Source organism: Planococcus citri, chromosome 5 (genome assembly GCF_950023065.1).
Source record: "Planococcus citri chromosome 5, ihPlaCitr1.1, whole genome shotgun sequence".
In the NCBI taxonomy this organism is placed as follows: Eukaryota; Metazoa; Arthropoda; class Insecta; order Hemiptera; family Pseudococcidae; genus Planococcus; species Planococcus citri.
The window spans coordinates 34,581,549-34,593,706 of record NC_088681.1 but is presented as its reverse complement, the minus strand read 5'-3'; the positions used below and the strand labels follow the sequence as shown (position 1 = coordinate 34,593,706).

Genomic DNA, 12,158 nt, shown 5'->3' with positions numbered 1-12,158 from the left:
TTTGGAAGGAAAAAATATAGTAAAGCTGTAGCCACTTATGTTATTCGAGGAGTACCTTGATGGCATTTTTTAAAAAAATCAACCAACCTTCAAATGCAAGAAGAGAAGCACTGCTACGAGCTGTTGCCATGCAGTTGGTAGCTTCACACGCATATGTCCCTAAGCAGCATCTACCATTGCCTCCAGAGATGATTTTATGCATTTCTCCAGATTTTAAGTGTTTGCCATCTTTGTACCATTTTAATTCTGGCTGAGGTACACCAATGACCTAAGTGATGAAATGAAAAATGTACATATGTATTTTATTCATTCATTGATAAAGTTTGATGATTGTCTTTGTAGTTTTATACTTTGCATTCCAAATTAACAGTGCCTTCCTTTGTGAATGTAGCTTTTAATTCTTCCAAAAACCTTGGCGCCTTGAAGTGCTTTGGAATTGATAATTTTATGAAACATGAGGTGACACTCTGGCCATAATCATTGACAGCTACGCATTTCCATTCAGCCTGCAAATCAACTTGTGGTGAAAACTGCTGTTGTTATTGAAAATTTTTTATTATTTATGTAGCCTGTAGGTACCTGGTCTTGCATTTCAAGTCTCTTGAAATGAAGTACGAAAATTCCATAGTTTTCTTTTCGTGTCGTTATTCGTTCGTTTAGTTCAACTGGTTCGTCATCTCGGTACCATAGAACATTGGCGTCTGGTTTTGCACTAACTAAAAAATGATTTATTTCAATTAATCAGAATTTGAGGTTCTCAGTTTTGTCAATTAGTGTGCAGTGCCATTATGGAATTGCTGCTGAATTGAAAAAATATGCTCCGATTAATTTCCGTCTCGACAAACCTCCTTATTCTTATGCAGGTCGTGTTGTTGCATCATCATGTTGAAGGGGCGAATAACAACCAGTTTCATTTCTATGCTTACCTTGAACACTGAATTCCAGTTCTTCGTTAATTTTAGCTTCAAAACTCTTCAATCCTTTGATAAAATAAGGTGGTTGGTTGGCAGCAAAAATTAATAATCGTTCTTCTTCAGTTAGTTGACCTTGTATGTCTTCAAGAGTCAAAACTGTGGTGCTTTTGATTTCGCCCATACTGTTTTTGGCAATGCAACAATAACTTCCTAAAAATCAGTACATAATTTCATTAGTTATTACTCTATTCCGATATTTAAAAGAATGATGGTTTGGGTGAAATTATCATATATACCTAAGGAATTTGTTCCAGTAAGTTGATAAACGTCACCGGGTCTGAGTTCTTTACCATCCTTGAGCCATCGTAGTTGTGGTGTTGGGTACCCTATGACTTTACATTCAAAAGATACGAGCCCTTCAGGTGTCATAACGGCTTGTAGATTTTCCAGAAATTTTGGCGTCTTGTAAGTTTTTGGAACTGCGTGATAAATAATTTTATTCCTTTGAAATAAATCGTTTCCGAGTTTTAATCAAGAATTTAATGATGAGATGTACATTTTACTGTGACGTAGCACGAAGTGTAGGCTTTGATACCAAAGAAACTGGTGGCAACACATTTCCACTCGCCATCGTCGATCATTTCAACACTTTTGATTTCCAATCCGTACATACCTAATCCATCAGCTAATAGTTTGTACCTGCTATCTTCGGAAATCTTACCATTTTTATTATACCAGTCAATTGTCTTGGGCCAAGGAGGTACCACCACTGAAACAAATCAAAACTTGAGAAATTGAGGAGGAAAACTCGCCAAATACATATTTTAGTCATAAAGTTCACTAACCTTGGCAGGATAACGTGAGTGGTTCTTCGATATGGGCTTCGGCGTTTTGCAATTCGCGAATAAACTTTGGACGAGGACCAAGGGGGAACACACTGTAAAATTATAAAATTTCGAAATAATACTCTGAGACGATACTTTAAAATCAGATTTTGAGAGGAATTCGGCGTATTCTATAAAAGTGAATATAAAAATATTGGAACGTATCCAAGTAGGTTTTCTCTTGCCTTCGATACAATAATGTTTATTTTCATTTTGATTCGAGACTAGCTCTTCGTTATAGATAAACGATTCATTGAGGCCGGTTTTAAGGAAAAGTCACAGTTTGAAGAAAGGTTCCGCCTATTTAAATTGTATATTTTGTACTATGAGGGTCAATGCTACTAGAATTTTTAATACGATCGTAAAGTATAATGACGCGTGATGATCTGATCACCTTAACTAATGGGTCATCGTTAACATATGTTGCGAATAATTCATATACATAGGAAGTCGTCGTCTTCCCACTTTCTTACCTGTTGTCGCTAGAAATGTGATCTTTTTGAATGTGTACGCTGGATGACGAGAAGGCTTGTCCGAGGCAGTTTTTAGCTACGCAAGAGTACGTTCCCAAGGATGATACGTCGTTGGAATCAGCTCTCAGGGCAAATGTATCTCCTGCTTTGATTTTCTTTCCATCTTTGTACCATAATAGAGTCGGTGTAGGGACTCCAATCACCTTGCACTCTAGCGATACCGCTCCATCTTCTGATAAAATGGCTCTCAAGTCTTCGACAAACTGAGGTGATCGGTAAGCTTTGGGAACTACGAGTATGTACAAAAGCAAATGAATAGCAATAAAAGTCTCAATTTTCAAAAATCGATTTATGCAGTTGCTGGACTTACCTAAGATTGTGAGGTATGCTGAAGAGACACTACAGCCATATTTATTCTCTGCTATACAAGTCCAATGGCCTTCGTCTTGTAGAGTTGTCCAAGCAATATCCAAGCAGTAGTATTTATTCTTGTCGAGGAAAGTAAATCGTTCGTTTTCTCTAAGCAGTTGATTATCACGGTACCACGTTACCTATTAATGATAGTTGATCTTGAATCATCGATATAAATAACCCTGTTTGGATTGGAGGTAGGTAGTAGGTTAGGTACACTTATAATACGAGTAGGTAAATATTCTTCTTACAATTAATCGAATTATGCAAAGACGCAACGCTGTACTTGAAACTTGGCAGTAGGTATTTTTAAAATTAATTTCGAAGTGAATTTTTTCCCTATCCCAGCCGAATTTTAAATTGATGACTTTTTTACTCTTCGAGTTTTCTGTGAATTATTATCCCTACTTACTGTTTCTTGGAAATTTCATCAATTGCAAATTCTTTACCTTCAAATTGGGTAATGTTCCAAAAATTTCAACTTTGCTTTGCTGAGATAATTATTTGAAGTGTCTATTTCGAAAATAGTGAAAATCTCATTATTCTCATGGTCCTCAAAAGCCTGACATATATTTAAAAAAATTATTGAAAATCCATTTTTTTAAAAGATTAGTTGTTTGAGAGGCATGAATTTGATCATTTATGCGAAAAATAATTTTAGGAAGGTTGAAGGGAGGTGGCTATAAAATCCTAATGATTCTTGTGAGTTGGAAGTTCTTACAAATCTTAGGAATACCTACTTGTATACCTAGTTGATTTTCAGTTTTTTTTTTTTTTTTTTTTTTTTGAATTTATAAAGAGCTTGGAAGATGACCAAAAAAAATATGACAAAAATTGCAGCTTTTTTAGTCAACATTCGCCCATGTCCCCTCTCCTATACTGCGCTACAAAAATATATTTCCAATTTTATTATTTTTTTAAAAATCTGATTTATTTTCATTTTCAGTCTTTTTCAAAGTACCCGCATAAAAAATTAAATTTTCAATTTTTTCATTTAAAGTTTTAAACGTTCCTAATGGAAAAATTCTACTCATCAATTGATTTCAGTTCAGCTGTGAGGCTGTAATTTAAAAAAGGATCACGAGTCAAAAATGGAATTTTATGACTGGCAGAAATGGAAGAAAGGGGTAAAAATTTGAGGCAACGTTCCATTATTCTTCAAATTTTGAACAACAATCCGGTTTTTCATTTAAAATATGAACTGTGGCAGTTTTTGAACTAAAGTCTCTCAGTAACTGAACTAACGAACGCTCAATTTTAATTGAAACAATGACACTAGCTTATTCTGTCATCTCACGGTTGTCATTTTCTCACCTTTCTCTCTCAGGGTGTCCACAGGTCTGGAAAACCTGGAAAACCTGGAAAAGTCAGGGAATTTAGTCGGTCTGGAAAAGTCAGGGAAAAGTCAGGGAATTTCGTAATTTTCACGCAAAATCCCTGGAATTTTGAAAAAACGATCAATTGAAAATTCTGAATAAGGACCTGTGATGAAAGAAAAACACTGTTTTTCACTTCTCGAAACGCAAATTTTCAAAAGCTTTTGCCCTCGCTTTGCTCGGGCTTGTTTTCTTTTTCAAAAGGCAGCATGAAAATTTCTAGATTATAAAAATCAAGTTTTTATGCCAAAAAATGAACTCCTCACGAAAAAAACATCGTTCTTAAGCATCTCGAAATACGTACAAATTTACAAGAGCTTTCGCCCTCGCTTGGGCCTGTTCTGTTTTATTTTTCAAAATCAACTTCCTTCAGAAAAAAAAACATAATTCAAATATTCTAAAATTTTAAAATCCAAAAAAAAGCTACTCGTCCTCACATAGAAAAACCTCGTTTTTATGCCTCTCGAAACTCAAATTATCAGAAGCTTCCGCCCTTGCTTCGCTCAAGCCTGTTCTCTTTTCTTTTTCAAGAGTAAACTTCCTTTTAAAAAAATCCATTTCAATATTACAAATTTAAAAAATCAAAAAATAAACACTCTTCGCATTCCAAAAAAAAACTCGTTTTCAGGCATCTTGAAATGAAAATTTTTGAAAGTTCTTGCCCTCGTTTCGCTCGGGCCAATTTGTCTCTCATTTTAAAATGAACAAATTTCACATTTTAAGGCCTTCAAAAATCAGAAGAAAAGAAAAATTTTCATAAGTTACATGAATACATTATGTATTTTATCAATTGGCCAAACTTGATGCATGTTTTATTTATTTTTAATTAGAAAAGTTAATACCTAATCAAAGTTAAACTGTTTTTTATATCCGAAGAAGTATCCAGTTCAAAGAGAAGCTTATGAAAAAAATTACCCCCCAACATTTTTTTTAAAAATAAAGTACGGGGTGAGCATAGGAAATTGAGAAAAATGGTCTGGAAAAATGGAAAAATTGGTCTGGAAAACCTGGAAAAGTCAGGGAAAATCATTTCCAGAAATCAGTGGACACCCTGTCTCTTCCTAGAATAATTCATTTTTATTAAATAAAATTTTGTGTCATCTCGTCTTCATTACGCTTTCATTTACTGCATTTACCTGATGCATCAATACAATACGTGGATTATTTGAATTACCTTGAATGGTACCAGTCCGTCGATCTCTACCAGAAATCTACTCCTTGCTCCAATTTTTGCTGATACATCGTGCAATCGTTTTAAAAAGGTTGGAACTTCGGATAATTTTTTGTCGACGTTTAAATCAATAGACGCTAACAAACTTGTCCCATAAGAATCTTCGGACTCTGCGCAATAATGTCCGGAATCGTCGAGTGTCAGTTGACGTATCATTAATGATGATTTTTTTCGCGAATTATACGGTTTGTATCGTTCGGTGGTAAATGATCGTTGATTATTTCGAGTCCTGTAACGATAGAAATAATAACGTATTTGTTTGTTTTTCTGTTTTTGTTTCAGGTTAGTAAAAATGGTTTAATGGTGATGGCTTAGTATACATTTATGTGCATGAGTATAAGTTCATGAAGATGATCGAATAAATACTGCAACCAAATATACCTGGATTTCCATTTGCCTCTGGTATCGTAATAATAAATAAGAAAATACACTAAATACCAAAATGAAATTATCATTTAAGTGAACTGTCGTATATACTCGTACGTGAGCGACGTTGTTAAAAACTTTCTTTAATCGTTCACCTTAGAAACATTCAACTTGACATTTAAAATTTTTTTTAAACATCTCGTCGCCAGTATATTTACACCTTATTACGCGCTGATCTATGGGCGTTCTATATCCCAGCGAATGATGCTAGTTTTTGAGATAAAAATAGACTCGTAAATGGTTTATTTTTTCAATGTTTGTTTCATGGTAAAATATCACGAGTCGATGTGGCTCGATTGACCATGCACCGAGGTGGGAAACCGTCTTAAAATGCTACTGCCACTGGTGTTGTTTTGGTTTAACGATGTGATTCAATACTGAGCGTAGGAGTAAATTAGGTTCATACGTTTTATAATTGAAATCTTTCCATCGAATTTTTTTCTCGAAAAGGTGGACCGTACAGTATGTGCGAACGTTGGCCAAAGTATTTATAGGAAGTACGGAGTACACGCGACGGCGACGATTATTTTACGGTTAAAAAAGCATAGTTACGCGAGTTCCAGTTGAACAATAATTGTTGGCGGTTTTCAAGTGAAAATAGCCAGAAAAAGGAAGCTAAATTTGGCGCCGTCTGGATATACCGCGATCCATAAGATGAACATGTGAGATGGATGTTTATGAATGACACCTTTTTGCACTATCTTTTCACTCACGTGACTTGTGTGATGGAACTGTTTTGTCTGAAGAAATATTCTATTTATCATTGTCTTTTTTTTTTTTTTTTTTTTTTTTTACAGAAAATGTAACTTGAATGTGTTTTTTAAAAATGTTTTTTTGGAAGAAGTTGATTGCGTGAAAAATTGCTTTTCTCTCAGGATTTGAGCTAATTGCTCTTATTGCTGTGTTTTATACCAAAAATTGAGTCAAAATGTGATTTTTCAAAAAGATTTGACTGAAAAATATTAGCTATTGAAGTGAGCGAAAAAAATTAATTTCACAATGAAGGATAAAATTTTAATTTTGGTTCCTAAAATTTGGCGGTGAAATTCATTCGAAAAAAAGGAAAATCAAACAAAATTTCAGCACGAATCTAAAAACTACTCCTTCGAAAAATTTAAGGAAATAGAATCTAGGATCTTATTGAATTTGTATCTTAGGAGATGGAAACGATTGAATTTGAGTATACCATACATTATCAAAAAAACTTTTGGTTATTGAACATTTTGGAAAAAAATTGACCATTTCTCTATAGTATTTTGAGTAAGTTATTTACAATATCGAAAATACGTACATATGTACCTATTTATTAGGAAACCCCGTAACACTGAAAAAGTGAAAAATTTGACCCCTCTTATTCTTCGCAAAAAAAAATGTAAAGTGTTTGCAGAATGCTTCGCCCGTGAAAATTGAAATTGAAAATGTATTTTTGACACCCCCCCCCCTCCTCCCTTCAAAATAAATTAGCACGTTTGAAGAAATTGAAAAATCGAAAAATTGGCTATAAAATGTTTGACCTCCCTCCTCTCTCCCCCGTAGAGAAGTCGTAGGTAAAGTGTTTTCAAAATGGCCTACCGAAAGTCCTGCTTTTTCATTTTGAAAATTTGTTAGATTCCTTGTCACGAGTGAAAGGCGGAGGGATGAAGTCTAGAGTTTGAATGTTGGGATGGATTCAACATGGTCAGGTGTTTGGACTTGAGGTACTTTCTGGATCAGAAAACGCTCTGTTGTGAATTTACTACTTCCAAATATTTGTTGAGACTGAAGAAATGATGGAAAAGTAGGTGCTTTAACTGAATTACAGTTCATCAACTTTCATGAGAATGTCTCATTTTAATTTTAAATGAGAAAAATGATGAAAATAATTTTTGGGACGTTTTGTTGAAATGAAGGAACAATATTATTGAATTTATTTTAATGACTGCTTAGTGCTTACTAAAGACTATTGAGTCTGATTTTATGTGTGGTTTTTTTGTGAGAGGAGTGACGGGGGCATAGAATGTTGGGAAATTTAAAATAGGTACATTCTGATCTGCGTATTGTATTAAGGAAATAATATCAATTTTTCGAATTTTTCGCAATTTTTTATTCAATCTTTGACGTTTTTATTTTTACTCTCAATTTTTTTTCTGTCAAAGAAGGATTGTTTATGTACAAAACATAAAATTCTTTCTATTTATCTTTAAGAAACAATCGTTGTGACCATGAGACATATGAGAGTTACTTGAAGATCAGATTTGAGAAAGCAAATTTTCTCTCGCGTAGAAATTAATTTTGTAATTTCAACGAATGAGGAGAGAAAGGGGTAATTAACTCGAAACTCGTAAGTAGAAAAAATTAGCTTGCCAAAAAATTATAAACCAGCGCCGGTTTCAACGTTTCAAATGTTGTTTGCCCCTGAAAAAAGCTGTTTGGGTGTGACGAAGGGTTTTTATAATGAATGGCCAGAGTATTTATCAAGGTGTGTCAGCTTTTAAATTTATAAAATACCATCCGAAAGTGCTGTGTTGTTCCAGAATTGATATGAGTGTCATTATTGAGTAAATTTAATCGAAAAGTTTCGAATATTGATTGCTAATTTTTTGCCGGAAGATCTCGTATCTTCACGCAAGTAGATAAATGTTGATATTCATTTTCAGAAATTGTTCATGTTGTAAATGCAGATATTCGTAACTTCGTAAGAAAAACTAAAATGTTATGTAATGCATAATATCATCAATGGATGGCGCCCGGTTATCCTGATCCAAAATCTTTTTTGAATTCAGCATCACCATTTTCAAAAACCTTAATTTACACAAATGGAAAAACTTGAAAAATCGTTGCAATTGTTTACAAAAATAGATGCAAGAAACTAATCACAGACCTGCGAACATAGTAACCCGAATTGGACGAAATCAGCGAACTATTCCTGGTATGCTCTCGATTATCGGAATGGCACTTGCAGCATTCGCTGCCCATATCGATGGATCTTTTTTTTCACACACACGAAACCCGCGCACCACTTAGTATTAATTACACATTATCGAACAAAATACACACCACGGAGACGCCATTGCTTTAGAATTTCGTTATTGTCGCTATTTGCCCTAAGAAACTGAAGGCTAACCCATACACATTAACCTGTCAGACTGAACACAACCGCCAAAAATATTTCAAACCACGCAAAATAATGAATCAGCGTAATGCCAGTAGAGGAGGGTCCGCGGATAAAAATAGACCAGCTAGATTATAACTTATTGATAATGGACTTTTGTTAGATTCGATCGATCATTTTAAGTTGACCCGATTATCTTGTGTTAAATTTTTTTTAACGCCTGTGGAAAAAATTCATACACGTTTTGGCACTTTCAATGTGCGATGTGGACGACACGCATCGTATTTTTAAGCCGTCAATGTCTTTCGACAACTATGACGGGTTGAAAAAGTTTTTTTTTTCAAATCAAGATGACGTATTTATATATATAAGGTGGAGGGAGGAGGTGAATTTGTGTACATAGAATTTAATTGAAGGCGGAAATTTATTTACGAGTTTTTTTCTCTCTTCGTTTGATGTAATAACATTTGGTTTTGCGTTGAACGAAGCACTCTCTTGAAGTTTTGATGTTGTTGAAGTTTCTTCTTCTGAGAAAATTTAAATATCTACATTGTTTCAATTCTTTTTTCAATATGTATAACTTTGTAAAGAATGCAGCTCTATATGTTGCGCATCTTTCATTCGTTGCATTCTTTTGAAGGCGCCAGGTTAGGCATTTTTATTAACGTATGTATTTTCCTATAGTGTGCCAGGAATCGCAGTTTTGAGAAAGATTCGTTGTTTATTGATTGGATGGTAGTTTGAATTACTCACCAATATATATCTTTATCTTCGGTTTCATCGGGTAATTGAACCATAAGAACTATATCGTTATCGGTCCGTTCATTTATGGTTACTGCTGGGTGACCATTTTGAACTGGTTTTGAATTTTCGCATGGAGGTGATTCGGACATGGTTGTAGGTTTCTTTGCTCAGTTTTAATGAAAATGCATCGTGGTTTATTCCTGAAATCATTCAGAATTATTGTGATTACGATTATAAAGAGCTAAAGAAGTACTGTTTCATCAATTTGGAAAATTTTAAGATGCAGAAGTGGCAATTTTTTTGTCATTATTGCCATTTTTAAAAAACTCAAAAAAAAAACAAATTTTTCGAGTTTTTTTTATTTTTTGAAATTAGCAATAATGACTAAGAATGGTAACATTGTATCCAAAAATTGCAGCCTCAGTTTTAACCAGAAAGAAAATGGAGAGATAGGGGTTTTAAAGGGGGGGGGGGCATTTTTGAATAAATCGTGGTTTTTTCGCTCTGGAAAAATTGACTCGGTTTCAAAAGTAGTATTTGGGGTACTGTGTTGACCTGGGCCATTGCCGTCAAAATCCAAAACCACTTTTAGGATTCTACTGAGCGGTTGGAAAATCGTAAATCGTTGATTTTTGGTTAAATTGATGTTTTGAAAATTGTTCCTTTTCAAATATTTCGCGTGGATCAAACCAAAACATCCAAGTGAAGATATCATTTCTGAAACAGAAGAAGTATTTTGGAATACAGCGCTACCAATTTTTTGGTCATTGTTGCCAATTTCAAAAAATCGAAAAAAAATTGGTGAAGAAAAGAATCTATCCAAAGCACCTAATGATCTTGATGAATTAAAACGAATAGAATTGCACTTTTTGGAGCCATTTACCTATTACCAAAAAAATGAGAATTTTGTATTCCATTTTGAATAAGTACGGTAAACTTATGCTCTAGCAGTAAGAATACGCTCATTTGACGACAACACAACATTACCTAGCAATTTTTTACTTCCTGTCTCATCTTTGGATAAACTTTGTTTAAAAATGAATGAAAATAAAAGAAGACGAGGGCGCTATTTTGACGATGTTCATAAACCGAATGCGACGCTTGATGAAACAAATCGTGCCAGAACAATAAATTAAAAATGTCAAAATTACATCGACACTCTGATACGTGGTGGTATCTTTTTATCTTTTACCTACCTACGTGTCTTGGAAAAATAAGTATATATCAAGCGTGTGTGTGCCATGCAAACGCAAAAATCACTTCGTATTTATGCGTGATTCGTGTGTGTTTTTTTTCTTTGAATGACGTAATTTTAATGAATAATCTCGTCTGTACTAATTACCTGTATCAGAAAGCTGCGCATCAAAGGTGGTGCTGCGCCAATACACCCGTCAACTTTGGATTATTGCTTTATTTGATTCGCGACGATACACTGTGATTTCTTATCGACCGGTAGCGACGGCGTAAATTTCACGCAAAAATTGCATTTACACATTAAGTACAATTATCAACTGAGAGAGGCAACACAGTCTAAAAATGACCCATGTAAATTTGGAAGGGTGCCTTCTTGACGTATTTTAACTATTGCTACGTAAATTGAAAAACGTGAAATATGGTTAATAAAGTTCATTTAATGAAAATACGAGTACGCGGATTGTGCGCTTTTCGCCGGTTTCTTTTTGGAAAATGGCGGTTTTCACGTGATAATGGAATGGTTTGAACTTCGAGACCATTTTGTAGGTCTGGTGTTAACTCTTGAGTTTTTATACCTATATAAGAAGTGCATCAGAAGAGCAAAATGTTATGCAATGATTTTCAAATCGAAATGAATTCAATGGGATTAAACTCGATGTGTTTTGTAGGCATACGATGCGTAAACCTTGGAATTTAAGATTCCATTCGAGAAATCTACTTAGGAAAGTTTCTTAACCGGTACAAAAAATTTTGAACCGGACGAAAGGGCATCGATAGAGAACTTGGAAATACACCACCAGCCAAAATTTTAAATGCTGATATTCATTTTTAGATTTTTGGCGAATTTTTAAAAATTCAAAAGCATGCCAAAATTGGTTCATGGGCAAAAATTTTGGATTTGAACCGGTATACAAAGGTTTTAAAATGTGTGCCTAAATTAATCTATAAGGTCACTAAGAAGGCAAATCCACGTTTATAGGTTCTGAATTTGATTTTCGTCCGGTTTACAGCTTTTTTCAAAAGTTGGAGAATCCGTAAAACTGCTGGAGTCTTCGAAACGTTTCTAAACCATCACCAATAGACTCAGAAGGCCGAAAATTGGGTACGAATCATATTTCAACTTTTTGATTCAATTTGGTAAAATTTCAACTTTTTCTTATTTTCAATCCCAACCCAAATTTAAATTTTCAAAAATTCGCTAAAAGTGGAAAAATGAATATTAGCTCCTGATGTATTTTGGCTGCTGGTGTATTTGAGGTCCTCTATCGAATCCCCTTTGTTCGATTCAAAAATGTTTATAGTTTTGAGTTTTGTAAGGTTCAGTAGTGCATTTTTGAAAGATTTTTATGCCTATTTTGTAATATGGAATTTGGATGGTATTTTGAAATAGTTTTGTAACTTTGAATAACGTGGA

General features: G+C 34.1%; 2 protein-coding genes across 5 annotated transcripts in view; one reads left to right on the top strand and one right to left on the bottom strand.

The window, feature by feature from the left end:
* The window catches only part of LOC135848824 (titin-like), a 69,896-nt gene extending 60,146 nt beyond the window's left edge, over positions 1 to 9,750 (bottom strand). For 2 of the 4 annotated variants that reach the window (XM_065368878.1, XM_065368881.1), the window contains exons 1-11: positions 9,560 to 9,750; positions 5,233 to 5,518; positions 2,642 to 2,822; positions 2,272 to 2,560; positions 1,760 to 1,851; positions 1,471 to 1,683; positions 1,211 to 1,393; positions 927 to 1,124; positions 580 to 716; positions 351 to 506; positions 88 to 268 (exon numbers count right to left, since the gene is read on the bottom strand). In XM_065368878.1, the coding sequence (XP_065224950.1) occupies positions 88 to 268; positions 351 to 506; positions 580 to 716; positions 927 to 1,124; positions 1,211 to 1,393; positions 1,471 to 1,683; positions 1,760 to 1,851; positions 2,272 to 2,560; positions 2,642 to 2,822; positions 5,233 to 5,518; positions 9,560 to 9,699 (2,056 nt within the window). In that variant the 5' untranslated portion in view covers positions 9,700 to 9,750. Of the gene's footprint in view, positions 1 to 87; positions 269 to 350; positions 507 to 579; positions 717 to 926; positions 1,125 to 1,210; positions 1,394 to 1,470; positions 1,684 to 1,759; positions 1,852 to 2,271; positions 2,561 to 2,641; positions 2,823 to 5,232; positions 5,519 to 5,670; positions 5,760 to 8,575; positions 8,845 to 9,559 lie in introns of those variants that run through there. The other 2 variants (XM_065368879.1, XM_065368880.1) reach the window with 2 other exon arrangements.
* sls (sallimus) overlaps positions 1 to 12,158 on the top strand; it is a 259,979-nt gene that overhangs the window by 24,139 nt on the left and 223,682 nt on the right. The gene's annotated exons all lie outside the window — the stretch shown is intronic.